This window comes from Panthera leo, chromosome A1, assembly GCF_018350215.1.
Source record: "Panthera leo isolate Ple1 chromosome A1, P.leo_Ple1_pat1.1, whole genome shotgun sequence".
Lineage (NCBI taxonomy): Eukaryota > Metazoa > Chordata > Mammalia > Carnivora > Felidae > Panthera > Panthera leo.
This window is the reverse complement of record NC_056679.1, coordinates 140,651,734-140,670,168: the sequence shown is the minus strand read 5'-3', so window position 1 is coordinate 140,670,168 and position 18,435 is coordinate 140,651,734. Positions and strand designations below refer to the sequence as shown.

Genomic DNA, 18,435 nt, shown 5'->3' with positions numbered 1-18,435 from the left:
CAAATCTAATTCTAAGACAGTGGTTCTCAAACTTTAAGCATGGATCAGAGTCATCTGGAAGATTTGTTAAACCACAGTGCTGGACCTCATCTCCAGAGTTTTTGATTCCGTAGGTCTGGGTGTGGTCTGAAAATTTGCATTTTTAACGAGTTCTCAGGTGTTGCAGATGCTGAAGATGATGGGGCAAGGGCAGGTGGGAGGGACACACTTTGAAAACTGCTCTGAGAGATAAAAAGAACTAAACAGGATTTCATATAGTTTGTGTGAGTTTTTTTAGATTACACAATATTTCAGGGCGCCTGGGTGGCTCAGTTGGTTGAGCATCCGACTTCAGGCTCAGGTCATTATCTCGAAGTTCTTGGGTTCTGCCCTGCATCTGGCTCACTACAGTCAGCCCAGAGCTCCTTTTGGTTCCTCTGTGCGCCTCCCCCATTCGTGCGTGCGTGCTCCCTCTCAAAAGTAAATAAACATTGAAAAAATAAATTACACATTTCAAGCATCGATAAGTATACCCATGGGCTTACAACCTGGCATTAACATGTATATGTATGTGTATGTGTATATGTATATGTATATGTATATATATCTTGTATTCGTTAGGCTTTTTTTTTGGTACCCTTTTCTGATTTCATTTTTTCCTGCCCAAAAGAGTAACCTTTTTATTCATGTTTTTTTGTACCATTGGTACATTTGTTTTTCCAAAAAAAAAAAAAGTATTGCTTTGTATGTTCTATATACTTATACAAAGAGTAACATACTTTAGGAATACTTCTGTAGTTTTCATTTTTCTAGATTTACCTGGTTGTATATGTATATCTAATTCTTTTTAAACTATAGTATGCCTTTGTATATAGAACATTTTATTCTTCTAACACTATTTTATCTGAAGTTTTGTCCAATTTATTTCACACAACATATTTTTGCTTTATTTTCCATGATTAATCTGGCCAGAGGTTGGAAATGACTGTTTTCCAATGCCTGTCTTTTTGTTTTGTTGCTTTTATAGTTTATTTTCATTGTCATTAATTTTCACACAGGCTTTTAATCATTTCTTTCTACTTTCTTTGAATTTATTATTATTCTCCCAACGTTTTGAACTGATTGCTTAGTTTAATTTTCACTCCTCCCTCAAGCAAACATTTCATCTGCATTTTGTATGTTTTGACATGTGCATATACATGGCAATTCAGGTGAAAATATTTTGTCAATTTCACTAACTCTTCCTCAATCCATTCATTATTGGAAGTTTCGACTGGCTTCCTGATTAATTCTTTTTTGTTTTTTTTTTTAGACAGAGGGAGAGAGAGTGGGCGAGCAGGGGAGAGGGGCAGAGGGAGAGAGAGAGAGAATCTTAAGCAGGCTCCACAATCAGTCCATGCCCAACACAGGGCTATATCCCACAAACCTGGGATCATAACCTAAGCCGAAATTAAGACTAGGACGCTTAACTAAGGCACCCAGGTGCCCTGCTTTATGATTAATTTCTAATTTTATATTATGGTCTGCTGGTAATGTTCTGTTTTTTGGTGGTTTTTTTTTTTTTTTGCATACTCTACAAAATTCCTTTAATATTTGTGTGCTCCTTAGAGCTTTTGAAAAAGATCTCTATTTGTTTCATATCATCCATACCAAAATCCCTTCGCTGACAGTTTTAGAGCAAATGTGTGCAGGTTCCACAGGTAGAAAATCTACCTAACCAAACACTACAGCGGTTCCCTAACACGTTGATTTTGGTCAGAAGTGAAATCTCAACATTGCAGCATTATTCATACTGAAATCATCTGACACTGACTCCTGGTTTTTATTTTCTCTGTTTGAACTCACCTGGTACCTAATAGTGTGAGTCATTAGCTATCCTTTTACAGTGTTTGTGGTATTTAATACTGTTTTAAAACAAATGTGACATAAAATGGTGAAAGAAAACAAAATTTTAATGTTTACTTTTGGGAGAGAGAGAGAGAGAGAGAGAGAATGCACAAGCATGGGAGGGGCAGAGAGAGAGGGAAATAGAGGATCTGAACAGCAGAGAGTCCTATGGGGGGCTCAACCCCACGAACCGTGAGATCATGACCTGAGCCGAAGTCAGATATTTAACCAACTGAGCCACCCAGGTGCCCCCAAAAGGTGAAAATTTTAATCATAAGATGATACGAAAGCAGTTTGTTTTAAATCCTTTACATGATCTACCTGCTTCAGGTATTATGGTTACTGCTTCTCTATTTGAAGCCCTCCAAAGACAACAAGATATTCAAGAACTTCCTTAGTAATTTCTTTTTGGAAGATAATGGTGGTGATACCAGGGCTCATATCTCATATGAAATAAAATCAAGTTGTATTCAAACTAGGTATGACATACTCCAGGTTCTGTGCAGATATCTCCATATTTGTTTTTGAAGCAGATGGGTCTGTAATCAAGGTACAGGCTAGTCAATAGGAGACCCATTCCTGCCTTTTGTTGTTACAAACCTGCATTCGTATTTTGAGTTTAGAAATAAAATTAAACTCTCATAATGGGTCAACATGTGTATTTCCACTAATTACACCATGGATAGAATAGTAGACTATCCCTTTGGTTGGGGTGCTAAAAAAAGGTCAAATTCAGTATCTATTAAAAAGAAAACAACTGGGGCGCCTGGGTGGCTCAGTCGGGTAAGCGTCGACTTCGGCTCAGGTCATGATCTCACAGTTCGTGAGTTCGAGCCCCGCATTGGGCTCTGTGCTGGCAGCTTAGAGCCTGGAGCCTGCTTCAGATTCTATGTCTCCCTCTCTCTCTGCTCCTCCCCCGCTCATGCTCTGTCTCTCTCCCCTTCAAAAGTAAATAAAAACATTGATAAAAAAATTAAAAATAAAATAAAAAGAAAACAACTACAAAAAATTTTGTTCCAGTTTTATTTTTAAAAAAAATTTTTTTTAACGTTTATTTATTTTTGAGACAGAGAGAGACAAAGCATGAACGGGGCAGGGTCAGAGAGAGAGGGAGACACAGAATCTGAAACAGGCTCCAGGCTCTGAGCAGTCAGCACAGAGCCCGACGCGGGGCTCGAACTCAGGGACGGCGAGATCGTTACCTGAGCCGAAGTGGGACGCTTAACTGACTGAGCCACCCAGGCGCCCCTGTTCCAGTTTTATAAGGTGAACTCACTATCTTTTACTTCTCCTATTCATATTCTGTATTAGTTTTGGTTTTCCAGAAAAACAAAACCAACAGTCTACATCTATCATCTATCTATATCATGTATATAGATATACACATATAGATATACATATATAAATCTTCTCTTATATACATATAAGGCTCGCATGGTTAGAGAGGCTGAGAAGTCCCACGACCTGCTGTCTGTAAGCTGGAAGAACCATAACAGCTGGTGGTATAGTTCAGTCCCAGCCCAAAGGCATGAGGACCAGGGGAGCTAATGGCATAACTCCCATTCTGAGACTGAGGCTGCTGGTGTGAATTCCAGAGTTGGAGGCCTGAGAACCTGTGTAAAGGCAGGAGATAGACGGCCCACTTGGGGGGTGGGGGAGCGGGAGGTTTTGCCTTCCTGTGCCCTTTTGTATTTGAGCTCTCAACAGATTAGATGATGCCTGTCCACAAAGGTGAAGGGATCTTTACTGAGTCCACGCCTTCAAAAGTTAATCTCTTCTGGAAACACTCTCACAGACACATCCAGAAATAGTGTTTTTTAACCAGTTATCTGGGCATCCCTTAGCCCTATCAAATGGACACATAACATTAACCATCACACCGTCCACTGCATTTTAGGTCAGAGGTTTTATACTCTAAGGAAAACAAGGGTGAGGCAACCTAGAAAATCTGTATGAACCCCTTTATTTGGAGACTGACTTGAGAGCATATGCGTTGTCAGAATGAGATAGTCACTAGCTGCTCCATTCACAGCAGGGCCGACCTAAAGCAATACTGTGACTCCTGAGGGACAGTGGGGTGGTGAGGTCTGCCTCCTTCCCAGCCCATCAGATGCAGTCTTTGAGCCCCCACCTCTGCACCACGTACGAGGCATGGCCAAGCTCTGGACTTAGAGCAGTGGCTAAGACAGTCTCTGTCCTCTGGAACTCAGAGGATGATTTTGAGAGCTCTATCTTAACCTGCTGCTAAATTCAGGTTTCAGTAACAGAGGCAAGAGGTTTTCAAAAGCTTATCAGCAGTGTATCATCCATTCTTAGCAGAATTTCTTAAAATATAGGCAACTATCACCATTGAGAGTCCTGTGGTTCACCTCTGGGGACATTTGAGGAGTACCACAAATCCCTACTTAACCACAGCCAAAGTTTTTAAAATTGCATCATGAATAGCCCCTCTAATTAGAACTCAACCACACACACATACACTAACACACATCGTCACAGTTCTGGTCTCTCAATGACTTAAGGGAGACATGTCAGGTCAGACAAGGGTCACATTGAGGTGGTCTCTTTCTTTACCACAAACTTCCAGAATATTAAGTATGCACAGGTTTTCCCTCTCTTGGAGATGACTAGGACACATTGTTCGAGAGGAGCTAGGATGCAGCTTAAGGTCTAGGTGCTAAAAAGTACAGTTCAAGGTAGCACGGACGCTAAACCTTGCGACAATACCATTTTTTAATAGTGGAAACACGACTAGACATACATCAAAGTCAAGGAGTCAGATATACAAAAATTAAGTTATAGTTTCAATTGGTTAAGTGTTTCAAAAGCAAAAAACATTTTTTTTTCTTCTTCCCACTAAGAAAAGCTATGAGTTCTGGGGAGGAAGCTGGTGGAGGGTAGCAGAGTGTAATGCTCCCAAATATGCCTTTTGGCATATGGCTTATTTTGAAGTGATGATTTTTCAAAACTAACGACACAGGAGAAGCTCTGCAAGCAGAAGTAATCCTTTTGTAACGGCAGTTTACACATATAAAGAGATTTTACACTGGAGCCCTATTATCAGACATTCCTTCTTCACCTGGCTTATGTTCCAGGTGGGGCAAATTTGAGCAAACATTTCCTCTTATCACTTTCCCATGAATTGCACTCTCCACCCCCCATCTACCCCCTACCATCCTTCTTTTGTCTTTTTTTTTTTTTTTAATGTATATTTACCTTTTGCCTTTAGCCAAAGATAGTAAGCTGGGGGCTTGGGCTATTTCCAGGAGTGTTTCTTAGTTTTCCTGAGTATACATGAGGTATGTATTTGTTTTTTTCCTCTGTAATTTACTTTGACAGAGCAAAAGTGAGAGTGTGGGGGAGGGGCAGAGAGGGAGAGAGAGAATCCCAGGCAGGCTCCATGCCCACCATGGAAGTTACTGCCATGAGATCATGACGTGAGTCAAAATCAAGAGTCGGATACTTAACCGACAGAGCCACCCAGGCACCCTTCTCTTGATAATTTATTACAGAGCGTCTCAGCCAAGGAGCACTCAGAAGGAGAGAGGGAAAATTATTTTTCTTCCTCTACAATGGTAGGAGTCTTTACTGGCTCAGGGTTATAAGACACAGTGGTCCACTGGCTTGGGGTTCAGTGCTCCTGGGAGGGGTATAGACCTTGGTTCCAACCATATCTACATCCATGCCTCTGCTGGCTTCTTCTTGTTCATGCTCCATCACATTTCTTCTCTGGGTCACCTGTTCACTCATGTGCCTTAAAAATCTCAAGTAGCAGTTGGTAGTATCTTCAACAATAAATAGCCTTACTGGGGCGCCTGGGTGGCTGAACTGCTAAAGCATCTGACTTTAGCTCAGGTCATGATCTCATGGTTTGTGAGTTAGAGCCCCGCATTGGGCTCTGTGTTGACAGCTCAGAGCCTGGAGGCTGCTTCAGATTTGTGTCTCCCTCTCTCTCCGCCCCACCCCTCCCCATGCTCTCTCTCAAAAACAAACATTGAAAAAAAATTAAAAACAAAAAACAATAGCCTTACCATGTGGGCCAAGGGAGAGAAAACACGCACTGCTTTCCTCAACGGTACTGGCATGATATGAAGGTATATATTAATACAGTTAAGACTTAAGCATAATGCTCAGTCTCGGAATAAGACAAACTCCCTTCAGAAATACTATGAAACGTTAGCTTTTGCCTCTAAACATTTTTCCTTAACTTTGGCTCCTTCTACACATTTCCACTAAAAATCTTTCCTGGAGCACAGAGGAGGAAGCTTAATCTACCTCCCACTGTCCCTGGATCCTGTTCCTCACGTACTTAACTGCAGGGAAGATGAGGTTTCTTCACAAGATGGGCCCTACACAAGATGCATGTTTATTTGATTCCTTTTAGGTATGCAGGTCTGTGTTAAGGTTAACGCATTACAAAAATGTACACATTCACAAACTGTTAAGATAGCGAGCATTTTGAAAGAGCATTTCCTTTTTTTTTTTTTCTCATTAAACTTTTGTTTTAATGGGTCTCAAAATTCTGTGACAGATTTTTTGGTCAAGTTGTTTCCATTAAAAAGCACTGATTTTAAAAACTAATAACTCAAAACTGCCACACACACACACACACAGACACACACAGCAAATGGTCCACAAAATGTTCTCCTTTCCTTCTGAAGATTTTATGGTGCATTGTTATCATTACCCAGTCTTTTACTATTAAACTTAAATGGCCAATTGGCACAACAGTTCTGAGACTGTTCTCCCACCACTTATTAAGACTGGGGTGGCAGGGATTGGGGATAATAATCATTTAGCCTTCTGAGCTTTCTGGGCAGGCTTGGTGACCTTGCCAGCTCCAGCTGCCTACTGTCCACTGCTTTGATGACACCCATAGCAACCATCTGTCTCATGTCATGAACAGCAAAACGGCCCAGAGGAGGAGAGTCAGAGATGTTCCCAACACACATGGGCTTGCCAGGAACCATATCAACGATGGTAGCATCACCAGATTTCAAGAACTTGGGACCATCTTCCAGCTTTTTTCCAGAATGATGATCAATCTTCTCATTCCGCTCAGTGAACTTGCAGGCGATATGAGCTGTGTGACGGTCCAGCACAGGTACATAACCGGCACTGATTTGGCCTGGATGGTTCAGGATTATCGCCTGAGCCGTGAAGCCAGCTGCTTCCATTGTGGGTCATTTTTGCTATCACCAGCCCCATTGCCACGATGGACATCTTTGACAGATAGGTTCTTGACATTGAAGCCCATGTTGTCCCCAGGAAGAGCCTCACTCAGAGCTTCCTGGTACATTTCAGCAGACTTTACTTTAGTTGTAACATTGACTGGAGCAAAAGTGACCACCATGCCTGGTTTAAGAACACCGGTCTCCACTTGACCCACAGGGACAGCACCAATGCCACCAATTTTGTAGACATCCTGGAAAGGCAGATGCAAGGGCTTGTCAGTTGGACGAGTTGGTGGCAGAATGCAATCCAGAGTTTCAAGCAGTGTGGTTCCACTGGCATTGCCATCTTTACGGGTGACTTTCCATCTCTTGAACCAGGGCGTGTTAGCACTTGTCTCCAGCATGTTGTCACCTTTCCAACCAGAAATTGGCACAAACGCCACTGTGTCGGGGTGGTAGCCAATTTGCTTACTGTAGGTGCTGACTTCCTTAACGATTTTCTCCTATCTCTTCTGGCTGTGGGGTGGCTCAGTGGAATCCAACAAGTTGTTTTACACGCAGCGTGTAAGCCACAAGGGCATGCTCACGGGTCTGCCCATTCTTGGAGATACCTGCTTCAAATTCGTCAACATCAGCAACGATCAGCTCAGCACAGTCGGCCTGGGATGTGCCTGTAATCATATTTTTGATAAAGTCTCTGTGTCCTGGGGCATCAATGGTAGTCACACAGGACTTGCTGGTCTCAAATTTCCACAGGGAGATAGCAATGATGATACCACATTCACATTCGGCTTTCAGTTTATCTGAGACGCAGGCGTACTTGAAGGAGCCCTTTCCCATCTCTGCAGACTCCTCAGATTTTTTTGATAGTTCTTTTGTCGATCCCACCACATTTGTAGATCAGATGACCAGTAGTGTAGACTTGCTCTCTTTGCTAAAAATATGCACAGCTGGACATAATCACTAAAGTGGCAGATTCTACTTTTGAAAATTTGAACTTTCTGGGGTGCCTGGATGGCTCAGTCAGTTAAACGTCTCTTAATTTGGGCTTGGGTCATGATGGCATGGTCTGTGGGATTGAGCCCCACGTTGGGCTCTGCAGTGACAGCACACCGAGCTTGCTTGGGATTCTCTCCCTCCTCTCTCTGCCCCCCTCTGCCCCCCTCTGATCTCTTTCAAAAGATTAAACAAAGTTTAAAAATTTGTAGTTTCCAAATTCTATTGATCTCACACTAAAGTTCATTTTTGTTAAATGAGCTTAAGTTACACTGAGAAATATTTTGTAATCCCTATGAAAAATAAAGCCTGTCGAATGAATAAACAGAATCCCAAGTATCAGGGGGCTCCAGCCTGAGGGTCCGAATCACTACTGTCATGAAGATAGCTAGCTAACCTGTCCCCAGGAATCACTCTTTCTTTTATTAATAGTATCACCTCTTACCCCAGTTTAAAAAAAATTTTTTTTTTTTAGTTTTTTGAGAGAGAGAGAGAGAGAGAAGGGGAGGGGTAGAGAGAGAGGGAGAGAGAGAGAGAATCCCAAGCAGGCCCCACACTGTCAGTGCAGAGCCACATGCGGTGCTAGAACCCACGAACTGCGCGAGATTACAGTCTGAGCCAAAACCAAGAGTCAGAAGCTCAAAGGACTGAGCCACCCAGATGCCCCACCTCAGCTTTTAATTGAGAACAGGGCTGCCTGATTAAAAGATCTTATTTCCCAGGCTCTATTGAAGCTGGTTGTGGCTGCATGACTAAGTTTTGGTCAATCAGATGTGAGAAGTGACTCAAATTACTTAAAACAAAATGGCATGCCCTGGACTTCTTTCTCCCTTCAGTGATCAAGACAGAGCCAAGTGGCCAGCCTGGGTCTCTAAACAATCTTGTAAGCCCGCTCACTTACCTCTGAACTGATGAACCTGACAAAAACCAACTTCTCTCTTATTTCAGTAACGACTGAAAGGACGTGTAACTGACTGGGTGCCCCAGCCACAGGGTTTTGTAATCCCTCGGTTACAGCTTTTTAGTCTGCACCCTAACAAGTACAGCTGTCGACATGTTATTTCTTTTCCTGGTAAGCCCCACCAAGAACCTTCTACCCACAAAATGATTTAGTATTAGGACACCTAAAAACTCCAATTCATGTAATTCAGTTAACATTTATTTTACATAAAACAATTTTCAAAGAATACATTTAAAAACCATCTAGATACTGATTTTATTGCATTACAAAAAATTGAGAGGCACAATTGAAGTATTCAAATAAACTGTGAGGGGTGGAGGTGGGGGTTTAAGCTCGCTATCCATGGTGCTCCTTAGTCACTTAAAGGCTCTGGGAACAAGAGCCTTTACCACAAGGCAGTAGTGCACTTCATTTAGTAGGAATAAATCACATAAAATATATAATTTTATACAGAAAGTGTTATTGTACTGTCACTTTCAATTACTTATAAAAACTTCATTTTGAATTGCACAAAAGTTCTTTAAAATTGGTAACTCCCAGAAGGCAGGGCTTAGAACAAAGTATCCGTGTAAATAATTCATTACAAATAATTAGGTTTCCATTTCTCCCAAGAAAAAAATCTATGAAGGATGACATTATTCAAACGGGACATTTAAAATTATTTGTTCATAGGAAAATAGGTCTACAGATTTGTCTCTAAGTCAGCTAAACTTATTTTCTCCCTACTTTAAAACAAATCACAGATTGCCAAAGTTTTAAGTCAGAGTACCTATACCACAGCATAATGTGGAAGTGTTTCCATCAATTCATTTTTTGTATTATTCTACCATAGTATCAAATTATCAAAAAGGCACATGGGTACATTCTTCAGAACAGTTTTGGTCATTTAAGAAAAAAAAAAAAACCCACACATTTGTAAGCAGTGATTTCAATCATGTTTAACAACAAAAATATTAAGCAGATTCATCTCAATCCGGGTGATACAGATTCCATGACACTTCTGTAGGCACTTCACTTTCCATAGAATTTCTTGTTCAGCAGGTAGATGAGAAGGTTTACATTCACTTTAACCTTATCAAACATTTTCATTACAGCTACGCCTTCATACTGCATCTGGAGTAAATCCTGAAAGTGTAAGGGACATCATTAAATCTCAAATTTAACATTTTGCGTGCTTAAGAACATTCTTAAAAAAACATTCTAGAAGAATCTGTCGACAAAAATAGATTCAGTTGACCTAGTGACCTCTGTGGAGGTTCTTAAGTGTCAGTGTGCATCGGGATCATTTGGTTAAAAACACAAGCTAGTTAAAACACAGATTGTTGGGCCCCATGCACTGGAAGTTCTGACTTTGTAGCTCTGGGGTAAGGCCCAAGAATATGCATTTTAACAAGGTCCTATGTGATGATGGTACTGATGGTCTGAGTGCCATACTTTGAGAAGCACGTACCAAAATGAAAGAAAACAGATTTTTAGAATTGATGAGCACTGTATGAAAGAAAACCATCATCAAGTTAATATCAGATATGTAATTGTAACTTTTAAAAATTATTTATTTTAGAGAGAGGGAGTATGCACGTGGAGGGGGAGGGGGAGAGACAGAGAATCTGAAGCAGGCTCCATGCCTAGCACAGAGCCCCATATGGGGCTTGATCTTAGGACCCTGAGATCATTACCTGAGCTGAAATCAAGAGTCAGATGCTTTACTGACTGAGTCACCCAGGCAGCCCCATAATTATAATTTTAATTGAAACATTCAAAATACAGATAACCCAGCAGGATGGGGCATATCCTTTAGACAGTGGTGTTTCTTTTTACAGTGGTGTTTCCTTTTCTTTTTTTTTTTTTTTTTGAGACAGAGGGCACAAGTGAGTGAGAGGAAGAGAGAGGGGAGGGGAAGAGAGAGGTGTGGGGGCAAAGAGAAGGGGAGAGAGAGAATTGGGGCTCACCCGAAGAGGGAGTCAAGCTCACCTGATATGGGGCTCAACCTCATGAACCTTAAGATCATGACCTGAGCCAACTGAGCCACCCAGGTGCTGCAAGAACGGTGGTGTTTTCTAAAGTGAAGTGAGCAAGGCTATCCCTTGGGGAGCAAAAAGAGTATGAGAACTCCCATTTATTATTTTCTCTCATTCTTTAAACACTTAAATTTTGTGTGTATATTTTATAAAGTATATTTTGAGTCTAGTAGTAGGAACATGTATACTTTAAAAACATTTTTTTAATGTTTTTATTTATTTTTGGAGGAGAGAAAGACAGAGCATGAGGGCGGGAGGGGCAGAGAGAGAGGACACAGAATCTAAAACAGGCTCTAGGCTCTGAGCTGTCAGCATGAACATGTATACTTTATAAATAAGTATGTAAAGTGGGGATAAATGCTCATGTGATTTACTGAAGTTGTGGATTACAATTTGGAGACCAGTGTACAAAGCTAGTCTTTCCTGATCTAGACTACTTTGTGTTCCTGTACTGAGAACAAGCCCTTATTCTCACGTCAGTCTATCGTTCTATGTTTCACTGCCACCTCATAATCAAAGGACATCAACTCTTGCTAGAATTAGTAACTGGGTCACACTAATCATATGCATGAGATTAAGGAGCAATGTCTCACAATAACATAGAACAGGGGGGCTTCCCCAAATAGAAGTTATCATTCTTGAACTGCCCTAGACTAATACCCGGACCTCATTTTCTTGTTCCTAGCTCTGGAAACTTCTTTTTTTTTTTTTAATGTTTTATTTATTTTGATAGATAGATAGATAGATAGAGAGAGAGAGAGAGAGAGAGAGAGAGAGAGAGAGAGATTGAGAGAGAGAATCCCAATCAGACTCTGCACTATCAGCACAGAACCTGATGTGGGGCTCGATCCCACATACCATGAGGTCATGACCTGAGCTGATATCAAGAGTTGGATGCTCAACTGAATGAGCCACCTAGGCGCCCCAGGAAACTTCTTGGTTCTTAATGATAATGCCTTGTATCTCTATTAAGCAAGGCCACCTGCACAAGTTGGAATCATCTTTGAGAGAACTTTAGCTGCTGCCAGCGTCCCCCTCCACCTCCTCACATTCCTCCAACTGTACTCAAAGTGAGAGACACCTGTAGGTGTCTGCAGGGGAAGCAGCTGGGCCCCCAAGGTGGGGAGCAATGATAATGATTGTACTTGTGGACGGAAGATCAGATTTGAGACTTAGCCCCGCCATTTGCTATCTTATGACCCTGCGACATCACACCACCTCTCTGAAGTTGTTTTGTTTGTGTAAATTGGGACAACACTGCTAATTTCACAAGGGTGCTATTGGACATAGGAGATCAAAGTCCACAAGCCATTTGTAGGGGCCCATGCTTTGTCAAGATCAACTGTAATCCTGTGCGAGGGGCAATGGAGCAGACTGATGAACAACTTGGACTCCAGCTGCCTCTTGTATAATGAATTCCCTGAACCTCAGCTCTTCATCTGGGAAGGGAACGGTGTCAACCCCGTAGCCCTTGATAAACACTGAACATTATTGGTGGGAGCAGAACATCTTAAGTCGCACCCACCTGTTAGGTATACTGCCGACAGTTGCAGGATACAATTATGACATAATATTTAGGAAGTGAGGAAGGAGGGGAGAAGAAGACCCAGAAACATAATGTTAGAAGGGATCTCCCTTAGTTCTCTTAGAAATTTCTGTCCTTTTGCCAGTTCTTGTCTCACACTAAAGACCTGGCCATCAGGTAATTCAATTGTTAATGTAATTGTCTGAAAGCCATAAATATAAACAGAAGTCTGACTTTATTAGCTGTTAGATGCTGGGCTGGCTACTGGGGCATTCAACCTGTACAGAGTGTAATGCTCTGCTCTCACCATCTTGAAACGCTCAATAATTCTGAATAAGGGGCTGTACCTTTTCATTCTGTACCAAGCCCCACAAATTATGTAGTTAGCCCTGGTGACATGTTCATGACTTTAAAAATCTGGGGTGTATGAGTTATCTGTATGCAGCTAAGGAGTAACATTTCACAATCAATTCTGTGTACAGATGAATGGCATGAAGAGTTAATCCTACCGCATACTGAAACCTTAACAAAGCAGCAAATGAAGCTTGGTATTTGCACCAGTGTTCAAAGGAAGTGCCCTGGAATTCCTGAGGCCTCTGTGATCAGGTGTGTGCCTGTCACTTGGGATTCGTCTGTCCAGTTGATGCTGATTGGTCTCGGGTCATTTCCTTCTTGACAAACACATGATACGTTTTTGCCACTTCTAAAGAAGAATGACTAACGAAGGCACATCCCTAGCAGCACTGTCTTTACTCTTCCCGTATTTATCTAAATGGTACATAAAGTAACTCAAGCTTTTCAGTTAAATTGTTAGATGGCTATATTTACTGGCGTTTAAAAATAAGGTAGAAAATAACGCTGTTTTACTTATGTATACTTTTCACAATTACTCATTATCTTTCGTTTTCTCTCCGGACTCTAACTCACTCCATTATCTCAATGGCCCTTATCATACTCCTTTAGTTTTTTGTTTTTTTCTAAGTTACAAGCAATGCTACAGGGGAAAGAAGGGCAATGGCATCTGCTCCTAGGAGGGGGAAATAATTTCAGGGTTCTCAGCCAGGGGCTCAGCAGGCAGGGAAGCTAGAACTTGTCCCTTGCAGTGGTTCATCAAGATGGTTTGTGTAGATACACACAGAATACCTGGGAACCATTTTACTAGTAGTTTGGGACCCACGTAAATAGGTGTTATTTCCACTGAAAATCTCTCATGTGAAAAAGAAAAACTCAATTACATCTTTTAATTGATCCTATGCTGAGGATCCATTTGGCAGAAGATGATCTTAAGCCTTTGATTGTGTTCTCCTTTCACTTTTTTTGGTCATTGTTGTTCTTGCTCCTTTTGTTTTTGGACATAGAAACTGGATGTCTCAGCTTCTGTTCAAGTCTATTTGGCTTAAATATGGTCCTCATGAGAAAACAGCAATAATTCCGACTGTAGACGCCATTTTTCTACTTGTAGATAACTATTTTGCATGTCTTATGTGCCTAAGCATTTAACAGATTTAATAAACTAATGTAGACATGATTCTAAGCAGGAGAAAGAAGCAGAAATGAGGTCAGTAAAGTTCCAATCCTGGGGATATATAGTCTTACAAAGACATCCAAGTTCCTAATGAAAGAAAACTTTTGGGGCATCTGGGTGGCTTAGTTCAGTTAAGCATCTGACTTTGGCTCAGGTCATGATCTTCTAGTTCGTGAGTTCGAGCCCCACACTGGGCTCTCTGCTGTCAGTGCAGACAGAGCCCACTTCGGTTCCTCTGTCCCCCTCTCTCTGTCCCTCCCCTGCTCACAAACCGCCCCCTCTCAAAAAATAAAATAAAATAAATAAAAAATAAAGAAAAACATTAAAAAAGTAAAAATAAAATAAGAAAACTTTCTCGCCTTAATAGCTTTGAATACTTTTATGCTATTTTTTTCCCTCTAAGCATCAAAATGGAAACATGACTTAGAAAAGCTGACTGCTACGGTTTGCCATCTAAAAGCGTTTTAAGTTCTAATACTTTGAAAGATCAGAGCTTTCCACAAATCACCAAAGCTTAAAAGGCCAATATTGGCAAATAAGGCTTGCAGTGATCATCTGTTACACCCCCGTGTTGTCATGAAGAGGGCAAGCCAGGGGAAGCACGCCGCACATTATAAAACTCACCCCCACTTTGCAGAAATCCCAGCTTACCTGAATATTGAGCTGTACCTTCTCCATCTCAACACCAAGGAATTTTGATCTCACATCAAAGATGCCCACATCTTCAGTAGATATGATATCAAATGTAACATTTTTAAACCTAGTGAAGAAAGGGACATTCATATGAGGAATTGCAACTATATGTGTAAAGCTGAAACTAGTTAACGGAATCCTACATTACCACGCTTAGTGAAAGGTCCACCGGAAAGTCCTAAGGAAGCCTCCCCAACCTCCCATCATTGCCCTTCCCCACTCTGCTCATTAAAACTAGGTTTGATAGCTCTTGTTGAGATTGTTGCCTAGAGCACCCAAGTAGATGCTTTATTACTGAAGAAATGCTATTAAACACGGTCCTTGTTCTTAAAGAGCTTAAAATAAAGTTGGAAAAATGGGGTTCACAGATCCTGAGAATTAAATAGTGACTTAGACTGCTGAGACGCCAGTTGAATGTTTTAGATGGTTACTTCTATAGAAACTACAAAGACGAAGAAGCATTTTCTCTGAGTCAGTATGGTTGAGAGAAAAAGGTTTGCTGCCATAAACGGAACAGAAGCCAGGCCTGGAGAGAGGGCAGGAGTTAGAGAGGAGCTCACATGGTGAATGTGGCTCCCTGCAACAGTGATGGGCCACAAGGCTCACAGTTCCTTTAAAAGAGAGAGCCCTCTGGCACCCAGTGCGGGGCTGCGGAGGAGGGTTTCCATTTTCTCCTCTACATCAAACACACACACGAGCAGCACACTGCTAGAGTGGCTCTGACCCGGGTGTTGGCACACATAGTCTGTGGCTCTGAAGTGAGAAAGATACTATTGTAAATAACTCTCTCTATCAAGACAAAAAGACAGCTTTTCATTCTCAGTGCTATGACTCAGTTTTTCCCGAGAGAAGGGGGAGGCTGGCAAACCCAAATGTACTGGACCAGCCATGGGAAACACGACCCGCTCAGCACTTCATACAACCCCCGGCACTGATGCTCGGGGTCTGATGGGCAGACTAGAGATTACAATACACGTACGTCCCCGCCCTGTCATCTGTAATCAAGGGTAAGCCTTGATAGACCAAATGAAGCTCTCTTCAAAGGCCACAGGAAACCAAAAAGAAGTGAGTCAGATTTTATGGGAGTGATTAGAGGGTATGTGTAATTCTGTGCAGATTTCAGGCCACACTCACTGGTTTGTCTGAAGGTCGTCTATCCCCAGCAGGACCCCCTTCTCATGCAGCTTTGCAGCCGTGTACCTCACTGGCTTGGCTCTCTTCGCCCCTTTCGGTTCTCCTTTTCCATCCAGTTTAATTGACCTTCGAGAATTTCTGACAAAAGAAGAATAAACCATCTGTCGTCATGACGGCAAACTCAGAGGTTGTGGTGGTGCCCACCACTGTTCACGCTTGGCCCCCACCGCCCTGAGTATGAAACTTTATTTTGTGAAAGTAGGTGGTGATTTTCCCTCGCCATAAAACCTCACTGCTGAAATGTCTGAGAAGGCTATCTACAAAGTGACCGACAGACCAGTACTTAATGTATTTTCTCAGGCATATTGAACTAAGTGGCGATAGAAAGTCATGTCACAAGCAGCTTTGGTTCCGTAATATGAACTGCATACTCCTAAGTAAAGGTATTACTAGGACTGTTTTAGTTTATTGAATAAATACTGTGTGACCAGCCATGTTCTAAGCGCTTTTTGAATACTGCCTCACCTTTGTAAAATCAACATTTCCATAGTGCTTGGAAATCAATTAATTCCTTTCTTATGATTTCATTTAGCTCTCATAGTAACACTTGTGAGGCTGGTACTCCTCTTGCCACCTTAAAGATGAGAAAACTTAAGTTCCAGAGTTCACTGGGCTCGGTCATAGATCACACAACGTAAGAAAGAATTAGAACGCAAATCTAGCTCGCCTCATTAGCGGCAAAGGTTGTAAAATGCCTTCAAGTGGTTGCAAGTAAAAAAAACAAACAAAAAAACCCCAGCCCTCTAACAGCCTTATTTCTACTGGGTATTATTAGTTGGATCAACTTCTTTCTCCAGGAATACAGTAATTTACAGGCTTCAAGGCAATGAATTAAAATTCAGAACTAGTGGGGCCCAAATAAGGGAGGTTTAAATTTGGTTATTTCCCTTCATCAAATCTTCTGTGATTAATGCAATTGATTATTCCATACAGCACCATTTCTTACTGCATGAAAACATTATGCTACACATTTAAATGGGTAATTAAAATCTGATTCGTATCAGCCTTAGTCTAGTAAGTAGGAAGAACAACAATGAGCAAAGAATACTCATTAAAAGTGGCTCTGCTGTGTATAAAAAAATCTGTAATACGTATCCTAATGGGTAATGGGGAACTGCCAAATTTTGTCTTTCATGTCAATAATAATTAAAAAAAAATTTTAAACGTTTATTTTTGAGAAAGCGAGACAAACAGACTCTGAGCAGGGGAGAGGTGTGTCTAGAAGGAGACATGGAATCCGAAGCAGGCTCCAGGCTCTGAGCTGTCAGCACAGAGCCCGACGTGGGGCTCAAACCCACGAACCGTGACATTATGACCTGAGCCGAAGTTATATGCTTGACTGACAGAGCCATCCAGGTTCCCCATCAGTGATAATGTTTTAAAAGCACTAAGTAATTTAAAATCATTAGGCCACATTCTGCTAGTAGCAAATACCTGGGGTTACCTAACATTGTTTATTGTAAATATTCAAAAAGTAAGAGTAGCTTCAATTTTTTTTTATCATAGTATTTGGCCTCTTTGAGTAAAAGAGACCAAAGGGAAAATGAGAGTGCTTCCCCAAGCATTAAAACTACTTGCTTAGAGGGGCGCCTGGGTGGCTCAGTCGGTTAAGCGTCCGACTTCAGCTCAGGTCATGATCTCACAGTTCGTGAGTTCAAGCCCCGCGTCGGGCTCTGTGCTGACAGCTCAGAGCCTAGAGCCTGCTTCACATTCTGTGTCTCTCTCTGCCCTTTCCCTGCTCATGCTGTGTTTTTAAATAAACATTAAAAAAAAAATAAATAAAGCTACTTGCTTAGAATACAACAGGTTGAGCTACGTGAATTTCAATGCTGATGGACAATTAAACAGTATCTCAATGCACTCCTGACTTCTTAGATCCCAGTAGCAAATCACAAAATCCAGATTCTAGTTTTTTGGTTATAAAAGAAAGCAAAGAGTTTGCTTCCAAACCCGATCATCCAAGTGGGTAAAATAATTGACACCCATATAAATCATGACATTACAAATGGATATATGATTTTTAATTTACCGTCTTTTTAAGTTGTCCACGCAAGTCTTTATGTAGGTGTCATAATAATTAATTTGCTCTTCATAAAATGCCGCCTTCTCATTAAGTGCATTCAGGGTTTGCTGAAGTTTTGCCAATTCAGCTTTTCGAAGTTTACGATGTATTCTTTGATTTCGAATGTCCTAAAAAACAAGTAAAGGCTATGATATGACATTTAAGAAGTTTAATTTATGACACTGCCAATTTGGGACAAGAAGAATGTGGACTATGAAGTCACTGTTTGTGACTGTTAACCTTAACTTCCCTTAGTTACCTTAATCTTTACATATATATTTATATAAATATATATTTTTATAATTTATAAAATTTATAATTTTATAATATATATTTTAATAATTTATATATATTTATATAAATATATATTTATAAAAAAATATATATAGTTGTGTGTGTGTGTATACACATGTTTAAGTTT

At 41.0% G+C, this 18,435-nt stretch overlaps 1 protein-coding gene and 1 pseudogene across 3 annotated transcripts in view; both read right to left on the bottom strand.

Annotated features, from left to right (window-relative positions):
- Positions 1-6,340: 6,340 nt before the first annotated feature.
- On the bottom strand, positions 6,341-8,007 carry LOC122200822 (annotated as a pseudogene).
- Positions 8,008-9,238: 1,231 nt separating this feature from the next.
- Positions 9,239-18,435, bottom strand: part of IQGAP2 (IQ motif containing GTPase activating protein 2) — a 294,057-nt gene continuing 284,860 nt past the window's right edge. For all 3 annotated transcript variants that reach the window (XM_042941451.1, XM_042941443.1, XM_042941459.1), the window contains 4 exons: positions 17,982-18,142; positions 15,893-16,030; positions 14,717-14,825; positions 9,239-10,122 (listed from right to left, as the gene is read on the bottom strand). In XM_042941451.1, coding sequence (XP_042797385.1) covers positions 10,009-10,122; positions 14,717-14,825; positions 15,893-16,030; positions 17,982-18,142 — 522 coding nt within the window. In that variant the 3' untranslated portion in view covers positions 9,239-10,008. The remainder of the gene's footprint in view (positions 10,123-14,716; positions 14,826-15,892; positions 16,031-17,981; positions 18,143-18,435) is intronic.